The sequence below is a fragment of the Trichoderma camerunense genome, assembly GCF_050948025.1.
Source record: "Trichoderma camerunense strain CBS 138272 chromosome Unknown V8C40scaffold_7, whole genome shotgun sequence".
NCBI classification, from domain to species: domain Eukaryota; kingdom Fungi; phylum Ascomycota; class Sordariomycetes; order Hypocreales; family Hypocreaceae; genus Trichoderma; species Trichoderma camerunense.
Window position 1 is genome coordinate 840,093 of NW_028145363.1, and position 20,194 is coordinate 860,286.

The 20,194-nt window shown below is 47.4% G+C and overlaps 6 protein-coding genes and 1 non-coding gene across 7 annotated transcripts; 2 read left to right on the forward strand and 5 right to left on the reverse strand.

Moving 5' to 3' along the window:
* Positions 1-4: 4 nt before the first annotated feature.
* On the reverse strand, positions 5-3,607 carry V8C40DRAFT_242742 (ribonuclease H-like domain-containing protein). The gene is made up of 3 exons (XM_083215277.1): positions 3,304-3,607; positions 1,968-3,250; positions 5-1,882 (listed from the first exon to the last, which is right to left on the reverse strand). Exons 2-3 carry the CDS (start codon positions 3,148-3,150, stop codon positions 213-215), a joined length of 2,853 nt encoding a protein of 950 aa, XP_083074227.1. The 5' UTR covers positions 3,151-3,250; positions 3,304-3,607; the 3' UTR covers positions 5-212.
* A 225-nt stretch (positions 3,608-3,832) lies between these two features.
* Positions 3,833-4,914, reverse strand: V8C40DRAFT_204347 (uncharacterized protein). Its single transcript, XM_083212028.1, has 2 exons — positions 4,221-4,914; positions 3,833-4,150 (listed from the first exon to the last, which is right to left on the reverse strand). Exons 1-2 carry the CDS (start codon positions 4,674-4,676, stop codon positions 3,992-3,994), a joined length of 615 nt encoding a protein of 204 aa, XP_083074228.1. The 5' UTR covers positions 4,677-4,914; the 3' UTR covers positions 3,833-3,991.
* Positions 4,915-5,758: 844 nt separating this feature from the next.
* V8C40DRAFT_t102 lies at positions 5,759-5,840 on the reverse strand. The gene has a single exon. It is a non-coding gene; the product is annotated as a tRNA-Glu (tRNA).
* A 621-nt stretch (positions 5,841-6,461) lies between these two features.
* Positions 6,462-7,370, reverse strand: V8C40DRAFT_286712 (uncharacterized protein; the record flags this gene model as incomplete). The annotated part of the gene is made up of 1 exon (XM_083222561.1): positions 6,462-7,370. The coding sequence occupies one exon, from the start codon at positions 7,368-7,370 to the stop codon at positions 6,495-6,497; it is 876 nt and encodes a 291-aa protein (XP_083074229.1). The 3' UTR covers positions 6,462-6,494.
* Positions 7,371-8,363: 993 nt separating this feature from the next.
* V8C40DRAFT_286716 (carbonic anhydrase) lies at positions 8,364-9,312 on the forward strand. The gene is made up of 6 exons (XM_083222562.1): positions 8,364-8,419; positions 8,473-8,549; positions 8,606-8,662; positions 8,719-8,832; positions 8,898-9,006; positions 9,059-9,312. Exons 1-6 carry the CDS (start codon positions 8,379-8,381, stop codon positions 9,183-9,185), a joined length of 525 nt encoding a protein of 174 aa, XP_083074230.1. The 5' UTR covers positions 8,364-8,378; the 3' UTR covers positions 9,186-9,312.
* A 2,011-nt stretch (positions 9,313-11,323) lies between these two features.
* Positions 11,324-15,134, reverse strand: V8C40DRAFT_264931 (Alpha/Beta hydrolase protein; the record flags this gene model as incomplete). Its single annotated transcript, XM_083219585.1, has 11 exons — positions 11,324-11,781; positions 11,856-12,114; positions 12,251-12,583; positions 12,641-12,692; positions 12,750-13,161; positions 13,224-13,353; positions 14,213-14,406; positions 14,514-14,610; positions 14,679-14,755; positions 14,814-14,928; positions 14,991-15,134. 11 exons carry the CDS (start codon positions 15,132-15,134, stop codon positions 11,324-11,326), a joined length of 2,271 nt encoding a protein of 756 aa, XP_083074231.1.
* Positions 15,135-15,816: 682 nt separating this feature from the next.
* V8C40DRAFT_264932 (uncharacterized protein) lies at positions 15,817-19,204 on the forward strand (the record flags this gene model as incomplete). Its single annotated transcript, XM_083219586.1, has 8 exons — positions 15,817-16,134; positions 16,196-16,430; positions 16,492-17,028; positions 17,129-17,708; positions 17,770-18,099; positions 18,161-18,658; positions 18,714-18,899; positions 18,961-19,204. The coding sequence occupies 8 exons, from the start codon at positions 15,817-15,819 to the stop codon at positions 19,202-19,204; spliced, it is 2,928 nt and encodes a 975-aa protein (XP_083074232.1).
* Positions 19,205-20,194: the final 990 nt, after the last annotated feature.

Consider the following 20,194-nt stretch of genomic DNA (forward strand, 5'->3'; position numbering starts at 1 on the left):
GATAGTTGCAATCAATATGCTTCAATATCTAACTAGCCGTCACAAAGGACTCTGCTGCCATTCTAGGTGCCGCTTTCAAAAATACGATTGCATTCAATTTCTTTAAAAAAGCCGCTGAATATCCAATACTAAGCTAAGTTATGCCGTGTATAAGCTTGCCAAAGACAATCTCTGCTTATCCTAAATATGCCTTCCCAATCCATCACAATCGCTCAAATATAATACATACTATCCCTGAGATTGGCATGCACTTGTCTCCCTGCCGTGCCAGCTCCGGCCCCGGATATCGTTGACACACTCTCCGTATCATCACCAGCTCCGTAATGCTCAGGGCGGTGTTGACGAGCCCGTTCGCAGACAATGTCCGCATAATACGCCGGCGGACAGATGCTGACAGCTTTGGTGGCGCGGCCAAAGAGATAGCACAGCTCGTGCGTCAGACGCTCCAGCTCGTCGGTCGCCTTGCCACCGAACCTCGCGCGGAAGATTTCGTCGAGAAGAACGGTATAGTGGGCTGGCCGAGCGGTGCCTTGAAGGGCTTCGTGGGCCGTCATGAAGAAGTCCCAGTACCTTGCCTGGGTCACGCCCCGATCCACGACTGTTCCATTGATGGTGTTGCCGGATTTGGACATGTCATCTGCTGAAGTAGGGTAAAAGCGAGTCTGGTGCCGCTTCACCGCGACCAAAATTGTGAGTTTTGGCTGGGCCTGGGTGGCGGGATACTTCTTGCGGCAGGCCTCTCTGATGATTGGGAGCTCATTGTCGAGCACCTGGGAAAATTGACTCTCGGAGACGCCGTCTCGGTAGATGACGATGTTTTCCGGATATTTGTTTCCATTGTGCTTGCTCCAGGTATCCAGCCGTGCCATAAATGCATCTAGTAGTTTGTCACTGAGCATCTCCTGCCTTGGAGGTTGCTCCCACGCTATCGCAGGCCATTGAGCGAGATCTCTGTCGATGCTGGATACGAACCCGGCCAGACTGGGAGTATCGCTGCTTTTCCTCTGGCTCATGTTGGTTGGGTGAGTAACATCGTAGCCAACAATCATGGCCTTGCCATCACTCAGAATGCCAAAATCGTCTCGTAGCTTGTGGTTGGTGCCGCCGGCCTTCAGGTTGATCTTGAGCCCGACGTTGGCAAAATAGGCTGGATTTGCCTTTGCAAACTGCTGGGCCACTACGCAACTCGTATGAATTCCATACGTACAGTCGCCCAGCGTTTTGATCTTGCTATATAAGCCGGTGGAGTCCTTTTCGGGAAGGATGATGACGAAGAGCTGGACATCATTCTTTTTCAGCCAGTCAAAGACATTCTCGAGATTCGCGGGATCGGCCACCTCTCGGAATGGATCCATGGGGGTTTTGTTGATGTTGATGCCCATGCTAATTAGCCATTCTCCATAACTTAACACTACCGATTTATCGACGGCCCTCCTGCGCTGATGTTCTCCCATGAGATTGACCCAAGTCCAGCGCTCAAACCTCTTGCCTGGCTTGACGACCTTAACTGATCTCATGTTCCATTGGCCCTTGGTTGGAGCGACGTCAGCCCTCTTACCATTGGCAATATAGCTCACCATCGGCGCATTGAGAATTCTTCCCTGTACGGTCAGCAACCTCTTGTCGACAGAGAGACCAAATTTGTCTAGTTCGTTGTCGTCAAGATTGAGAGCCTGACGGCTAGCCGCGCTAATCGACAGAGCATTGGAATATGGCGAGCGGCATGCAAATTCAAGCATTGCCGTTGTCTCTTCCATGGTGAGAGTGGCTTTGATCGCCTGTCCAGGCTGGATCTCCACCATCTCGGCCGGAATGTAAGTGAAAGGGTTTTGGTCAGAGCTCATGTCGATCAGCGGATAATCTTTCAGTATAATATTAAAGCCTTCGACTCATGTTAGGCCTAATCTCTTGAAAACAAACAAATGCTGAAAAGAAAAGGAGAAAAAAATGGGGGAAAGAATGCTTACTCTGTTTGAAATAGTCAAAGACTGAGATGTATCGGCCTCCGCCTCCATCCGTGTTCTGCCAAAATTGGACATTTTTTGGTCCCGCATACTCCCAATCACGGTCAAACTTTGGTGGATTGGCAATACCACGTTTCTTTTTGTCTACATCCCCAGCAATGGCTAACCCCTGTATAGCCTTGGATCGACGAATTGTTTTGCCTGTGGCGAGAATCATGGTTCTCCAAGCACGCGCTTTGGGCAGGAACTTACCAAAGGCCCTAAGCTTCTTCATGGCTTGGTAGTCGGTCCTTGGAGCAGCCCTCAAGCCTAGGTTGTCGAGTATGTCTGTTAATGAGCCCGATAGCCTAAAGACACCGTGGGTCACGTTGACGTTTAGCAGGATGCGGCCTGTTCCCAGACGTGTAGATTGGAAATAGCCGCGGGCGGCGGACAGGGCATGCCAGTTATGGGTGAGCTTTTCGATAACCTTGTCGTCGCCAAAGGGGAAGAAACGGTGTGATCCAATGGTGCCGGTTTTGTCAAAATCGCTCCTTGGCCCGTGACCCAAAATGGTGTTGAGAGCATCGACGGCTTCGGGGAAGCGTGGGAAGGCGACGTCTTCATTAGCAACCGGCTCGTCAGCTGAGGACGTCAAATACTTCTTCATGCTTCCCACATCAATCTCAGTGGGGCCGTGAAAATGGACACTATAGGTTTCCAAGACTTCATCATCTCCCTCATCTTTGGGAATCTGGATGATCATGGGATTTTCAGGGAGGTTGACTTTTTTGAGCGTGATGATCTGGCTCTTGAATTCCGAGGCAGCGACAAAAGACTTGTCTTGCTCCAAAAGCTTTGCAAGGGTCGCCTTGATAACAAGAAAAAGTTCCCTGCCCCTGACCTCCTGTTCAGTTTCTTGTGTCCCCTCTGTGTCGGGAGCTGGCCTTGAGGAGGCTTTGCCGCCACGCTTGGATCCCTTCTTTGGAGCTGCCGACTTGATCACCTTCTTCTTGACCTCAATGGTATACTTGAAGAAAGAATCACGAGTGACATTGACCTTGAAGTAATTTGCCCAAAGAACGACGGGTCTTCCCTGTGAGCCGAACGCCGGCCTGGCAGGGAGCCGGTCGTTCATTACAGGCGGGGGTTTTGGACCAACATTGCCACCCCCTCTCTTTTTGCCTTTAACACTCATGCCTGCCATCTGAGAGGTGATGGATGCAAGCGAGGCGGATTGCAGTGAGACAATCTGGGTTTCAAGTTGGGCGACTTCAGCATTGGGAGTTGGAATTGCATCGCCGTAGCTACAGGATGAGTTAGGCAAATGTTGACAATGATGTGAAAGATAAAGACTTACCCAAAGGCCCTGGAAATACCAGGAGAGACATCACGCCCCCGGCCGCGACCTCGACCGCCGCCTCGTGGGCCATCTCCCCGGAAGCCGCTGAAGCTACCACGATAACCGCCACGTTCTCCTCCTCCACGATCGTAGCCTCCTCTGCCACGACCTCCACCGTAATCTCCACGATCGTAACCTCCCCGGCCGCGGCCTCCGCCGTAGTCTCCGCGATCAAAGCCTCCTCTTCCTCGGCCACCACCCCGGTCACCGCCGCCTCGACCCCGATCGCCGCCCCGGCCCCTATCACCACCTCGGCCGCCACCCCGTCCTCGATCGCCACCCCGGCCCCGGTCACCGCCGCGGTTGCCGCGGTTGCCTCTGTCAGCCATGAGAAAGCTTTGCGCGACTTGAGGGAAGCAAGATGTATATCAAAAGATGTATGTAAGTGATATATATCAGGGATAAAGCAAAAGCGCTGTGATGAGAATAGGGATATCAAAATATTGAAGTGAAAAGCGAGGGTATAGATAGTCTGGCAAAGAGACAAAACAATTGATGGCTGAGCAAGATACGGTATGTGAGCACAAACAAAGGACAGAAAAGCAGATAAATGGGTCGCTCTGGAAATGTCAAGCAAGAGGGGCGTGCTTGACCAATCAGTCAAGAACAACAAATGGCCAATGCAGCAAGTCGTGATGCGTTGCAGCTACCCGAAGCTGCCTGAAGCTGCGCAGCAGCTCTTTTGCCGTGAGTCTGGAAAGAGACTCGATGGTTGGGAGGGTTGAGGTTTGACTTTGGGAGGCGAGGAATGACGCCAGTCCGAGAGCTCCCCACAGGGTCTTTTAAGAGGGCCCTTATCGGGGTTCTGCGGGGTGAAAACACAGGTGCCGAGTCAGCCAGAGGTCTGAGAGCTTCTCATGCAAGATATCGCATGCCTGCAGCTCCTTGTTGGTTGTGTCGTTCCGTTTGCTCGTCGGCCGTGAATTTTGCGTATTGTCTTGCACCGAAATCTGCACGCCTCTTTGCCGAGATCTGGCTATGCACCTACACGCTGCAGTTGGGTAATGCGTGTTTGTTTGTAGGTGGATAGTAGTATGAATGGAGACGAAGAGGCAGATGGATAGGTCTGTTAGGTAGATATCCAGCCTTGTATAGTAGCTGTTGAATGTCAAACAATAACTGAGAACGAATATGTAATGCGTTGATGTAAAGATTTGAGAGATCCCGCGTGTCAATGCAGCCATCAACACACCATATATATCTGCAGCTGAGATGCCCATCTTCATTGATGCACACCCACTTCCCAACATCGGACGGACAGCAGCCAAACAAAATCCTTTCCCTCCCACCCTTGCGCAGCCGCTGGCCTCCGACATGGGACTCGTTGCCATTGTCGGCCTCCCAAAGAGTCACCGTCCATTATTCCCGCTGTCCGCCCGCGCAGGTCGAGGCTGATTCGCTCCAAGCAACAAGAGTGACAGGGCGCCTCTTTTCTGCCTGGCTGGGCAGCATCTGCGGCATTCTGCAGCATCTGCACCCGCTCCGTCATCGCCGATTGAGAGGTTCAGCCTCACATTTCTCGACACCTAGCTAGGCCAGGAGGAGGGGGCCTGCATTCTGAGAATTGACATGCAGCCGTCGGTTGCACCCGCGCTTCACGCCACCTCACGGCGCGTCAGGCCATGGAAGTAATGTTGATGTTGTGGTACTCCAGCTGTTGAGAGCCTGATGGATGCGGCATCGTCATCAAGGCGGGCCTCGGACCTCTGGCCTGGCACGCGGTCCATCAGCCTGCAGTTGTCGAGAATAATGATTGTGATGTGCTGTTTTCTTCATTTGGCTGGATTCCATTGAACCCATTGAGTCTGATGTCTGCTAGAGATTGTGGTTACGGAACGGCCTTGTTCTCTTCATCACAGCGTTGCATACTGTACGTAGCGTTGCATGCAGAGTACATTACATTACATATATGCAGATGTAGGCATTCACCTTTGCCACTCCGGAGTACCATTTCTCTTACCTATTGATGTACATATTGACGCCCAACCCGTTGGCATCTTGGGGTATGTACTCCGTACCTATGGAGTAGATCTACCGTATGACCAGTAGGCGTTGATTCTCTTATGCAACACTCACAGATACAGCATCCTTATGTTGACCTATGTCTTCGGAGCATCCCTCCGTGCTATCATTCATTCGTCCGCTTATTTACGGCAGGCCTGTATCGCATCTGAGCGGCCATGACTCTCCAACATCCCCATAGTATTTTCGTATAGAAGGCGTCTTCTACACCTAGTAGGTAGCCGTAAGTCACACACGACTCTCAGTAGAGAAGCTTTTAAATCAGTCTGCGCAGCCCTTGGATGAGTTGCACACTACACAGTTCCATCTCACATTGAACAACAGCAAAAAGAAAAACAAAAGGTATAAAAAAATGAAAATGATCAAAATATTAGCAAAAAAAGAAATTCAATTCCGGCGCCGGGAGTCGAACCCGGATCGCCGCGGGACTTTCTAGTGAAAGCGCGGTATGCTAGCCACTACACCACGTCGGATATGCTTATTTGATGCATACATTTGGTCTAAGTTCAATCTATATAACACTAGTTGGTGTACGGTAAAAGGTTGGATCTGCAGTTGTTTGCGCAAACAGACGCCTTAGTGGCATTTAAGAGGTCAAAGCTTGCTCTTAATGTCACATTTACCGGCTTGTTGAGTATAATGCGTATTATGAGCTGTTTGAGAACAGTAATGGTTGGCGTTTGACGATGTATCTCATCAAATTTGGATGTGGCACATGGCCCCTCATTGTTAATGCAATATCACTTCCGCAACAAGTACATGCGCAAATACCGTAAATACCTACATGATCATGGCATTGTTAATTCGTTTGAGCACATACGGAATTGAAAGAGAAATGTGTACCTTCTCAGTATATATGATATAGGGCTGGGGTCAACAGAGTCAATGGTGAGTTGCGCATGAACGCACCGATCAACACATATTATACGTTTCCTGTACAAGGTAAACCATGCTTTTATGTGGCGATACATATCTAGGTATGTAAACATCCCTATCTAACTTGTGATTGCTATAGTATATACATGAGTTCACAGCCTCTTATACAGCCAGACAAGTCCACTTGATGAGAGATAGGTAGTATATCCCCGAGCAATGGTACCAAGCCCACTCAGTCTTTAGAGGTACATTTACCCTCCCAAGACTTCACGGTGCCTCTTGACAAAGTCCTCCACCGTCTCCGGGCGACGTCCGGTAATCTTCTCCACGACATCGTTTGTTCCATCCATGAGCCCCTTCTCATGCATCGGGACAATACCCTGAACGTGCTGAGACAGGTACGGTATATCCTGACCCGCCACTTCCCGAACCCACTGCTCTCCAGAGATTTGCTCGTAGCGAACCTCTTTGCCGAGAGTCTTGCTGACAATTTCGGCGATCTCAGGCGGCGTCAGCTCCACAGGTCCGAGGAGTCGATAAGTCTTTCCCACATGAGACCAAGGGTCGGCAAGGATCTCGGTGATGACGGCCCCTTGATCCTCGCATGAAATCGGAGCAAAGCGACCGTTTGGTCCAAACGGAACCGCATAACGTCCCTGCCGAATCATCCCTTGCATAAAGGTCAACCACTCATTGAAGGCTGTTGGCTGAAGATGGGTCACCGGAATAGGTGCCCAGTCAAAGACTCGCTCCGCAAGCCAATGATGCATGGCCGAGTCGCTAGTGGCATCAGGGCGGGATGTCCGCTGCGAAATGTTGAGGATGAATTCAGCCTTGGCTTCGATAGCTGCCATGGAGTAGTTTGCTGTCGCTTCCACAAGGCCGGGTTGCATAGGGTAAACGAAATAGGCGCGCTTGACTCCCTCAAACGCACGTCGTACAGAACGGAGGTCGAGATAGTCACCGACAAAGATTTCAGCGCCCAAGTCTGAGAGTTTGCGAGCACGCTCATCGTCTTTGTGGACCATGGCACGGACAGGATAGCCTCTTTCAAGAAGCATTCTGGTAGCAATGCTACCGGTGCGACCTGCGGCGCCGGCAATGAGGATCTTGGGCTTATCTGACATGATTCTTTATGTATCTGATGTATTAAACTGATCAAGTATGTGTTCTTTATGTTCTTGCAGCCCTGAGGCTCATGTTATATAGAAACATCAACTGCTATGTTGTCTAAAAAGATTCCTCATGCTCATTTGTAAAACAATGCGTATAGGCTATCCAAGTTTACAGTCGGGTATTCGAATTATAGACTACCAGGGGACCATAAACCCATAAAGAGATGATGATGCAAAATGTACAGGAATCATTCAGTGATTAGTATAAAATAGTATGGTGACCATGAAGGAGCAGAATCCAGGATTCGGAAGTTACCGAAGTCGTACAATGCACAATACAATTACAGACAATGCTGCATTGCATATACAATCTAATGGAAAATTGAGAAACAAAATGTTATGCTAATTCTCCCAGAACATCATTCTCATCTCTGCCATTCCAGTATGCTCTCCTTCTTCGATTCGCGGGGGATTGTGACATGTCATCCCAAGATCTGTACACTGAGATAGCTTACATACAGCTCTTCTTTTAAAACCTATAAAACTTTCACAATGTCTTCTTCTTTTTTTCTTTCCAATTTTACAAAATAATCTGTTGAGATCTGAGTCATACACAAACATTGATCTGCTGGTGGATATTGTTCGCTATAGGGTCTCATCGATTCGCCAGGGCACCATTTCCCGATTTCGGTTAGATCCAAAGCGGGCAGTTGACTTAGCAGTGAAGCCCAGTATTAGTCGAAAGCATGTTGCACGTTGATTGCCGGCACTCTGAGACGATGATACATTCCTTAAACGTTTCTTGTGAATATGGGAGCATAAGATCTCGGGAATCCGAAGTGATACCCGGCTGGAAAGTGAATGGGATGATTAGATATCTCCTTTTCAGGAGCAGTTTAAAGCGACAGACTCGAGATATATAAAGCGTTGACGGAACCTCTCAGAGACACGAGTATATACAGCTGCATCAGTAGTCGAGCAACAAAACATTACTTATTCTATCACATACAAGATTAAACAATGGCTGAATCTTTGGTTGACGAAATTCTTGAGCGAAACAAGTATGAGAAACTCACATTTTCGTCGTGTATACCTGCTAAACGCTTGACCACAGAAACTTTGCCGTGACCCATAGGCCGTACAGATTCTTTGCTGAAAGCCAAGGTCAAAGGAAACCGTCGATACTCATAAGTAAGCTTCATGTGATGCAATTGCAGACATGGCCCCATTGCTGACCTGACCTCAAGTAACCTGTCTCGACCCAAGATGCAACCCTGAAGAGTTCTTCAGTCTTTTACCAGGGGGTACAGTTTATTTCCGGAATGACTCTCTGTACTTTGTCGCTGACGTATACCCATAGATGCTGCTATCTTACGCGTCGGGGGTGGTAGAGTTGCTCCGCTCATCGCCCAAATTATTTCCTTAGACTGCTTCCTCGGCAGCCTCAAAGAGATAATGGTGATTCATCATACAGGTACGGAGGACATTTGTTTGCATTGGATGCAAGCTAACCTGCTTTCGATGCTTTGTACAAAATAGATTGCGGAGCTACTCACATGACTGAGAAGAGGATTCACGACCACGTCTTGAAGGAAGACGGAGTTTCCATCGAAGATGCAACACAGTTGGTGCTTCCGTTCATTACCGAGTGAGTTCTCATCAAGTACCAGTCAGAAATAGCAGTAAGCTAATTCTCACAGCCTGGAACAAAGCGTTCGAGACGATGTCAAACTATTGAAAACATCGAGAATCATTCGTCGGGAGCTGAGGGACCATGCGAGCGGCTATCTTTACGACGTCAAGTCTGGACTTGTCCGGCGCGTCTAGAAGTTATTCTTCAGGCGCAGAATGATGCTTTAATGGGAAGAGATGAAAAGCGCCAGCTCTGCATATGGCAATATGACGTCCCCTCCGTTCACAAGATGTTATTCTCTCAAACCTTGAGCTAGTTGGGAATCCATATAATATATACATTTTATACACAAACTTAAAATGACCATTACAGTTCAAGATTTCCAAGGAGCGGGAGCAAAATTTCAACCTGGAAAGCAACGAGATGCGTGTTCTCCGGTCGGTCGTGCTCCAGGTACGGTGGATAGATACCTGAAGCTCGCCATACAGAACTGAGCTTCTTCCATGCGCCCATGAAGTAGTCCAATAACCATCCATTTATCTTGACAATCTTTCCCATAAATATTTAGGTACCTACAAAAAAATCCCTCGGTGGATTCCTACAAACTTTCTAGGTTCCAGGTACCTACATAGTAAGATATAGTTTTGGAAGCCTGCGCAAGAAAAACGCCATCTCATCATACTTTGGACAATGATGGCAGTGCAAACGCAAAGAGAGAGAAAATCTTGATCTGTCCAACTTTTCATGAGTCATAGTACAGAGTATAAGCTGCTGGCTACATAGATCCATTATAAAATGCCCCCATCCTCCCTCCCATCCTCCTCCCATCCTTTCCCCCTCGCCATCCAGACCAGACCGAGAACCTCGCTCCAACATCCTTCGCACCTGCACTGCCGTACATATAGTCGCTAAACCTGACATTCCATGCTAACCACATCACACAGGACACGTTGCGCCAACACAAATCTCGGCTCCTGAATGTCAGTGATGAGCCAGTCTTCGTGAGGAAAGCGAAGATGAAGACGAAGACGGAGGCAACGAGAAAAGGTCTCAACGGTGTTTCTTCTTCGCACCAGCAGACAAGCCGCCGAATGCAATGAAAAAAGAGGAAGAGAGGAAGCAGCGCCACCTGGAGGAAGTGTAATACCAGGGGCGCGAGAAGATGGATCAAAAATTGTGCCGGGGTACTAAGCAGACCTGCTGATCATCCCAAGGTGTTAGTCGCCTCACGCAGGGCCTTGGCAATGTCAACACTCGTCCCGACCTCTTGAGCGTCAGTGACGAGCCGGCCAAAGATATGTGGTCGATCGGAGAAAGGAGAAAAGAAGATAGAATCGGAGAAGAGGCGAAGGGGAATTTATACCCCTGAGAAGCACGTGTTCGCTTAGTGAGTTGTGTCAAGCGAGGCTCTCGTCGTGGAAAGAGCGGCCATGGCTAACGGAGAGCAGGTGCATACCCAGTGAACTGGGTGATTCGGAGAAGGAGCAATCTTTTTACGCGCGCAGTCTTTTTACACAATCATTTTTACGCAATCTTTTTTGCGCAGCTCGGAGACTTTTTACGCGGAATTTTGGCAACATCAATACTAACCTACACACTATGAATGTCGGTGGTGAGCCAGCTTTTGAAGTTTCCAATGCAATCAAGTACAAGATACGATACGTCTCTGCAAAGGAGAAAGGAAACCAGTCTGAGAAAAGAGGAGAAGAAAAACGCATCCCATCAAAAGGCATGTATATGCGTACCTACCCAGAAAGAAGCTGATAACGCTCATGCCGTGGAAAGACCGACAGTACCCAGCTAACAGAAAGGCCGAAGTTGATTCAAGAAGGGGCAGTGGTCGATGTTATCGACTGCCCATTTGCAGGTCTATACATTGGCTAGGAAGTACTAGTATGTACCAGCAGCAAGCGAGATGCATGTCTTGAGGTACATGCATCGGGGCGACATTGTCGTCCAGTTGGTAAGTACCACCCCTAGAACCCAGTATCGAGACTACATGTACATGTGCGGAGTACTGGTGGCGAGCACTGGAGGGCTTTCCCGGGAAGCAGTTCGAAAAAGGCGAGCACGCTCGGACGGAATGTGGGTGAGTTCTTTGTTCACCTTCCTTACCCCTTGTGTCTATTGGCTGCAGATCACGGCACGCCTTCTCACCTACAGGTACTCGATAGACATCAGGGAGTCACGAGGTGCAGCGCCCACCTGTGTAGGACTGGAGGGGCTGGAGATATGATCACGCGGGATGATGGAGGAGGGGGCAACTGTTTGTGATTTTATATATAAGCTGTGAAGCTAAGAGATCCCATAAGATGTTATTTACAGGAAGATGCTACAACCGACTTGCTGCAATCCCTGCCGGTTTTAATACTATAAAATCCTTTATCACTGCAGTTCCATCCTCTAATGCTTGAAGTTGCTCTGGTGTACACGTCTGTGTTGCTAAATACGTATAGCACTGATTCTCGGGAGAGTGCTTCGGAATCTTGTTCTTAATGCCCCAGCTACTGATCGGACCCTTGGTGCTGTACTTGTCGTCAACTTTATTTCGACCTGTTGCAACGTCCTTTCCAAACATGCTGCGCTGGAAGATCTGGTAAACGGTCTCCGGCTGGTAAGCGGTTACGGAGTGACCGGCTTCGAAGACGCGCGAGAAGGACACGTTGCCGTGTTGGCGGACGACGCCGCCAATGTAAGAGGAGTTGGCGACGAGGTTGGCGTATCCGGCCTTTCGAAAGGTGGGCGCAGTAGGGAAGTCCATAGACAGCGAAATGTTTTCCCCGCCGATCCCTAAGGTCAGGTGTTAGACACTATATTATTGTGAATGATTCAATGTAGAGAGGAGAGAGGTGTATGAGACTCACAGTTGCATTGGTAGTCACGATCGCCGTAGATGAGAGCAACGTTGATACCACTACTAATAATATGTTCGAGTGAGGACATGTCCCGGATCACGACATCGCCGGTGAGTTGAAACATTGCCACCTGGTACGTGTTGTCATTGCTAGTGAAGTTAGTGCGGACCCCGAGGTCTTTCTGCACCCATGCCTGGTTGAAGTAGCCATTGTAGTAGTTCGAGACGCTCGACACTATGTTGGGATACGTGATATCTTCATTAGATAGCTGTATATTAAAGTGTCAGAAATTTGCTTCAAAAATGTAATACTTGGGGAGAAAGACTCGCCATTGTATCCGTTATATATGTCCCTAGAACGACGTCTACGCACACCTCCGCCGCTGCCTGACATATTGTATTCACCTTCGGATTGTTGCCCTGCGACGTAGGGTCCAGCTCCCTGGCGGCGGCCCTGCACTGGTCTGCCAAGTCATAGCAACCAACCTGGGGAGCAGTGATGTTGCCCATGACTTGGTCGTAGAGGTCCTTACCATACGCCTTTATGCCGTAAGTGTTATTGTAAGCCTGATGCGGGTAGCCGATGGCACTGGCACGGATGTCGATGCAACCGTTACCGAGGCCCAGCATGGCTAGGGGAAGGACGACGGCGTTGGCAAGGGCATGCTTGTTTGCTGAGACTTGCTCGTTTTGATTGATAAAGTAGGAGAAGAAGCCTGCGCCCCAGATACCACCATACTGAAAGTATCACTGGTTAGAAACGTAATGTGTAAGAGACAATAGCTGGAGCCTTACCGATGTACTCCAAAGAGATATCTCTTTGTTCTTGGTTTTGTATTCAGGGAACCTGTGCCCGTATTAGACTTGCACTGCCTGCTACCCATTCGAGGTTCAAAACGCATACTCTTGGAACCAGATCTGGGCGAACTGCCACAGAGACCGAGCCGCTTGTGCCGTCGTGTTCTGCGTCGTATCCAAGCCCCGCGAGTCCAGAGTTGCCGCCAGAACGGTAGCATTCGTTACTGGCAGCTCCTCACCTTCCTTCAGGGGCGTAAAAACTGGTCCACCTGTTTCGTCTGTCTTTAACACGTCCAATGTACCGTTCACTAGGCGCGAGTAAGAGAAGCCTGTCCCGACGGGCTGCTCAATATACAACATATTGACGTGGTTGTTCCATGAGAAAGGGTTTAGGGTCGTGCTATTGGAGTCATTGCCGATGATACAGGGGAAACCGGACATGGAGTCAAGGGCGGTATATCCAGGGCCACCGCCCAGATAGATAGAAGTAGGTGCTCCCTCAGCATTATGACGAGCCTCTTGCTATGCTATCAGCATCCGACAATGCCATTTCTTTTTTAAAAGAGAATAAGAAGCTTACCAAAGTACCAGAAGTAAAGGTTGATATCGTAGTCGACATGAACATCTGGGATCTTGTTGAGAAGGTTCCGGGGCATACCAACGTAGCCGCTCCAAGCCTTTACGCCCGGCGTGGTCTCGCATATCGAAGTCTTCAAGTCATTTTGTCAGCGCATGGCTCCCTCATTATGTCCACCTTTGTGAATAATATGGCAAGATTGTATTACTTGCCTGTTTGTATGAAATAGTCGCTCCCGGCCACCGCTTTGAGAAGAATTCTGTTAAGCCCATAGGCTCCGGTGGGAAGTTTGATTGGGCGAAAGCCGAGTTAAACCCCCAAAGGACAGCAGCAAGCCCTGAAGATAGGAAAGGCCGCATTATAATAAATGTGTAAGCTGCTAATTATATATATATATTGTAGTTTCACTGAACCGGAATGCACTTGTTGCACTACATATTGATTGAACTTTTTGAAGGGTACACTTGTTTATTATTATAGTTTCTGCGTCTGTATGAGATAGTAATGCGAATCTGTTGTAATTACGAATAGGTATGCTAGGATCCAAATCCAACTTGCTATATTCAGGTGTACATCTCCAAAAGTAGAAGGAAAAAAAAACGCGTGGCTATTGCGTATACTTGCGCGTCTATAGTCGTCGTCTCGGCTGCTTCGGCATTCTCGTTCTCGCACCGCGTTTTCCCCTAAGCTGACCGAGGTGGCGGTGTTCAGTATTAAGGGGCCGAAACGCCATGTCCGGCTAAACACGTACGCAATTGATCCTCCAGATGCTCCTCACCGACCATATCCAATTACCAGACAAGGGCCGTGAAACTGATCGAGAGACTTAGGTTGACGAACAAAAGAGTTATTTAGACCATTCTAATAAATAAACCAAAAATAAATTTATGCTGCTGTCTCTGCTCTAGCAGCCACTAATAGTCCATAGTATTTCCTTCGGCATCCATGAATCCGCTATTTTGCGAAGCTCCGATGCTCTCAATTGTGTCAACAATCTTCGGAATCTGCACGTCCATCTTGTCCGGACCGCCCATATTAGTGAGTCTCGTTGGAATATGGCCAGGATGAATACCAGCAACAATGACTTTGCTCTTGGTCATCTCCATCTGCATACCCAGAGACTTGGTGACTTGGTTCAGGGCAGCTTTGGAGACTTTGTACGCCATATATTTTCCATCTTTATTTGCTACAACATGAGTTAGCCATGCAAATCTCCGTTCACGATATGTATCTATCTGTAAATAACATTATAAGGCCTCATTGCATAAGCAGGCTCAACTCCCCACCACTCACCAGCTATCTGGCCTAAATTTGAGGCGATGTTTATGATCTTTGGGCTTATACTCTTCTCTAGAGCCGGCATGAAGGCTTTAGAGACAATGAAAGGTCCCTGGTGGTAAAAAATATGAATGACGGCCGTTTGAATAGATGCATAACCTACGGTATACATATACTTACCACAGCATTGACACGAAACTTGCCGATCAGGGCCTCAGCTGTGACCTCATCCCACATTCTGGGAGGCGGAGGAGCTCCTATTCAAAGTATGAGCTGGCTAAAAGCTAGGAGCAAATTTCCCCGAAGAAAAGCTACCAGCATTATTGATCAAGATGTCGAGAGGTTTATCGCCCCAAGAGTCAAACGCAGTAGCAATAGTGCTCTCATTAGTGACATCACACTCGATGATGTTGGCTCCGGTTTCCTTCAACTAAAGAATTTAATCAGTGTACGTGGGAATATACTGGCAGGATGACCCGCTCTGAGATCTACCTCTGCCGCACTTGGGTCGTCACGGCTCTCTGGGCGCATTAAACCGAAGACATTATAATTTCTCGCAATGAGTTCTCTACAAAGGCTTAGTCCAATGCCGCGATTCGCTCCAGTTATAAGCACAGTTTGCCTTGCAAATGTCATATCTGTTCATTGATTGCAAGGTTATGGCAGTGGCAAAACCGGCAAAACTAATGACTAGTTGGTGATACCTATGAAAATCTCTTGCGAACTGGACGAGGGGAGTAAGTAGATAAGCAACGAGTAGAGTTTGTTTCGTTTGTTTCGACAAGGCAGGGACAAAATCGAGGCGGTGAGCTGCAGTATGATGTGCTACCTGAACATTGGTAACCAATGATGCATCGGCCCGTGCCAACGCACTCGGAAGTGAGGGGGTGGTGATACTAACCTCGTATTCAGAAATTACTTATCTCTCCCCATTGTAGGCAGCCATATATGTATGTCGCGGTATAGTCTTTGTGTGTACTTGATAGGTACTTCTTTGTAACATTGGGAGCTCTGGAAGCCACATATAATCTGCATGTCGAAGCCTTGTCGAATTAGTAGATTTTTAATCCAGCGTGTGAACTGTAAGAGTTGTGAGAGGGTGTAACCCCTCTGAGAAAAAAGGGAGAAGAAGAGGAGGAGCAGGAGCAGGAGGAAGCAGAAGAACAGAAGAACATTGCTCTGGCTACAAATACTAGCTAAGAAAATGAGGCCCGGTCAAAGATTTTTATGATTTCTATTTTTCCACGGCCAATCGTTTCGCTAAAAGAACATACCTCAGATTAAGCAAAACCTCGAATCTTTGTCTCCAGTGCAAATCATGGACGTCGGTCCGGAACAGGCTCCGATTCAGCTCTTTAACTTATCGCAGACCAATGATGATTGTCTGAAGCGCCTTGAAGATGTTGACCGGAAACTTATCATTTCGATTGACACTGGGATTCGTTTCAAGCACCACATAGAATCCTGGCTACAAGAGAATCCGTCCAAATCAACTCTGCTGCTGACTCAGGTGAAACAATTACCGTCAGTTCTTAATGAATTCTTATCACAACTTGAAGAAGCGTCTCTGGATAAAGCTGCTCTAAAACGAGCGAATATAGGTCGACTACTCGGGCATATGTACGCCTCTATCGATGTATGACGACTACACCCGGAATTTGGATTAATTTGTTCGTCAGATTGCTAACAGCTTCAAGGTCGCTACAGAAGCAATTCCAAATCATCAGTTCGCAGGTACTGACAATACCGCCTTTACTCGACTAGTAGACCAAATTGCACTCATGGTTGAGAAGCTCGATAGATTCAACCAGTTGTCGAGTGAATTTTCACCGATTCAGAAGCTACTTCGAACCTTTGTTAGCATCCATCGCCATATAATACTATTTCTTACTCAGGTAATATTATGTTTCAGAGAGAGTCAAGGCCCTATTGGTTTGTATAACCTTTTCGACCGGCTATAGAGTACAACTTCAGATTTCTTACCATTGCTTAGTCAATCTATCTCAGAAGGACTGGGAGGGGGTTGAAAAGCGATTTTTGAGCCTTGCCGAAGCCTTTGACAGCGCGTATTCCGATATTAGAGATTTGAAAGCAACGAAAACAAATCATACCAGTCCTCTCCGAAAGTTTTCTAGACTCAGTCTTGCCGCAAATGATAGCGCACCGTTACCTCCACGTGTGCTTGATTCCCATCCGATTGTCATGCTGCCGTTACGAAACGCCAAATTCTTCGGCCGTGAAAGCATATTAAATGAGATTGGCCAGACACTGCAAAACAGCCCATCGGCCACGGAGCCTATTGCTATTACTCTCAACGGCCTGGGTGGGATTGGAAAGTCCCAAATTGCTCGCGAGTACGCTTACCGGTGGAAAGCGCAATATGGTATCATACTCTGGATTGAATCCGAGACGGCGCTTTCTCTCGACCAAAGCCTTCGGAAAGCGGCGGTAGAGTTGAAGCTGGCCAATGTATCACAGACGGACAGTCTTCAAAATAAAGTTGCTGTACGAGGCAAATTAGAACGATCAGGTAAAATCCCACAACCCCCCTACCCTAATAATTTGTGCTGTGGCGATGCCGTCTGCGATCGTATGGATATAGAAAGAAATACTGAAAAAATATTTTCTAGAGACCCCTTGGCTCGTTATCTTCGATAATTTGAATGAAGCATCGGCCATTGAAGATTTTTGGCCTCGTGGAGGGCTGGGATCCATCATCGTCACTTCTGTGGTTTCAGATGTTGTCTTCAACCTCAATCCTTATGTGATTAAAGTACCCGCATTTTCTGAGGAAGAGGCGATAGGCTGCTTTCTTGACCAGCTAGCTCTTGACAACAAGGATGAGCTGAATAAGAATTCAGCCGCAAAGATCAATCAAGAGCTTGGAGGCCACCCACTTGCGATTGTGCGCGTAGCTGCCTTCGCTCGCTCCTGTAAATTTCGCATTGAAGAGTGTGCCGAGCAGATCGAACTCGCTTTGGACGAAGCAAGAGATGCATCACCTATAAAAAATTACGATGACTACCTCAAAGACATCTCTACAGTATGGAAGATGTCGTTCAAGAAGCTTTCCGAAAAACCTCGAGCGATGAGCTTACTTGGAATGTTATCCTACCTTGCAGCGGAGACAATTCCTGAGGTGTTATTCACACCAAAACTCTCACGAGGTGAACTTTCTGATGATTTGCTCTTTTGTTCTAATAGCATTAGGTATTTTATCACATTTTAGCACTTTTTTGCTCCGAGTGTGCTGACATATATGTGTACTTAGGCTGAAAGTTGTTGAAGGTAATCTTCTAAACTGGGGGCTGATTGAAAAAGACTTGGCGGGAAACCTTTCGCTCCACCGACTCGTTCAAAAAGAAGTGCAACATTTTTTGAATGAAGGCCAAAAACAGGATGCCTTTGATCAAATAACCTTTCTCTTATATCATGCATTTCCTAAGCAGGATAAAGGCCAGTATCTACACGATCACTGGGAACAGGGCAATCTTTTTGTTAATCATATCGTCACGTTGAACCGACACTATCTTGATACGTCCTCATCTCCCCAAATCTTTCCGTCTCTTCACTACATCCGTCTGCTTAGTAACTGCGCATGGTATGTTCAATGTCTCTTTAGTATAACCTCGACATGAAAGCTACTAAGCTGACTTAACTAGGTTCCTCTACGAGAAAGGCAATAATATAGAGGCACGAACAATAATAATTGGCGGCCTTAACGCATGTGAGAAGCTGAAGACAAAGTCCAAATCCGATGAAATCCATGTCATTTACGCCCATATTCTAAACACTAGTGCTCTTCTTGATGGGTTCCGAGGATTTTTTGACTCACAAATTGAAAAGCTCAACCTAGTCCTCGAAATACGGAAACGTGTTCTTGCCGAAAATCACGAAGAGATTTCTGGTGTTCTCAACAACTTGTGTTTGGCATACGAAAATGCTATGCGATTCTCAGAAGCGTTGGAATATCGAGAAAAATCTCTAGAAGTCTGCTGGAAGCACCCCGAATCAAGATCCCGAGACCTCAAAATTAAGAAGAGAGATTTGACATTTACGAGATTGCTTTTGGCCACAGATAGGCCTGAAGAAGCAAAAGCCTTATTTCCTGGATTATTGCAGTATTTTAAGAGCATCAACAACTGGTTTTTAATTGGACAGTAAGCCAATTGCAGATGTTGTAATTAATAGAAGGCTGACGAATTTTTACCATAGGTTATTCATTCCTTGGGGAAATTACCAGTTTGCTGTGCGAGACTTTGAGGGTAGCAAAGAGAGTTTCTTATATGCTCTCAAGCAGTATGAAGACGTGGGAAAAGTCATGTACCACCCAGATGCTACCGCCTGTCTCTACAAAATCGGTCGTGCTGCTTTGGAGGAAGGGGATTTGGTTTATGCGATGTGAGCACTGTCCCTACCCCCCCGTCCATAGAAGCAACTGTAGTGGCTGATATCTCTGCAGAGAAAAGTTTCGCGAGGCAATCAGGAGGCTTCAATTGGCTGATCCGAAGAGCCCTCAAATTGGGCGGGTCTACTTCATGCTGAGTAAAGCACTGAAGAAGATGGGTTTTGATAACACAGATGAGATGAGAATGGTAGAGAAGGAAATCCGGGACATTGTGCAGGCACTGAGGCCACAGCACGACTTATCAGTAGAGATCACAGAAGCCCTCCTTGATTCACTAGTCTGTGGGATGATTCGATGATAACATAAGCAACGCGCAGTTTATGGTAGTTCCTAATGCCTAATGTATAACTTCATACGTCACTTGCTCCAAAAATCTACATATAAAATGCATTTCTCCTGCTGAAATGTCGAGAAACAAATAGATAAAATGCAAATTCTCGAGAAATGGTAGCAATGGAGCAACAGAGAATGAGGTTGTTTTCTAAATCGTGTAAGCAGGGGCTAATTCTAACAGGCATGCGCCCTTACCAAACAAGTTAATCAACCTCCCATGCTTGCATGCTCGTCCTTGTGTGATTGAAGTCTGATGTTCGGGAAATCGGCGCGAGTATCTTGAGCGTAGTTGATGAGCTGGGGCTGGCATAAAGCCTTCCACGGCTGAGTCTTGGTGGCTTTGGCCGGTGCGGGGACCTCAAGGTTCAAAGATAGCGCAGGCTTGCTGCGTCTGGGTTCCTGGGTGGGCATAATGATGTCCGGCTTCAAATTTTGGCCAGATCAGTTATTGCATTCACTAAATTGAAAGTTGTTTTTGGATAACTGGCGATGTGAGATTGCTTGTACTGATACTTGTGAGGATTTACGTTCTGCTAAGCGTCAAGAATTGACGATGATCTTCTACTTTTTATAAATTCCTTTGTTTCTTCTCTTACTCTACAAATGGTGAGGGTGGAAGATGCAGCCTGAGTCGCACCCTAAAGATAACAAAATTATCGTTCAAATCAAAACGTACTTGAAACAAATATTGTTTACAGTACAATAACTCCACCAAGCCTCATCGGGAATTGTAGCAAATGAAAAGTTTTACTCAAAGCCTCGACGAGAATGACTTCCCGAACTGCGTTGCACGACAGTTTCACCGACTAACTACCTATCAGACCAGTCTGGTTATAACGATAACGCGAACCTCCACACTCTCCTCTGGAGCAGGGAGCCAATACATTAAAGAGAATGGCTACGCGAGATGTGTTACATAACAGTTTCACCGGCCCATTACTATCAGTCTATTTAT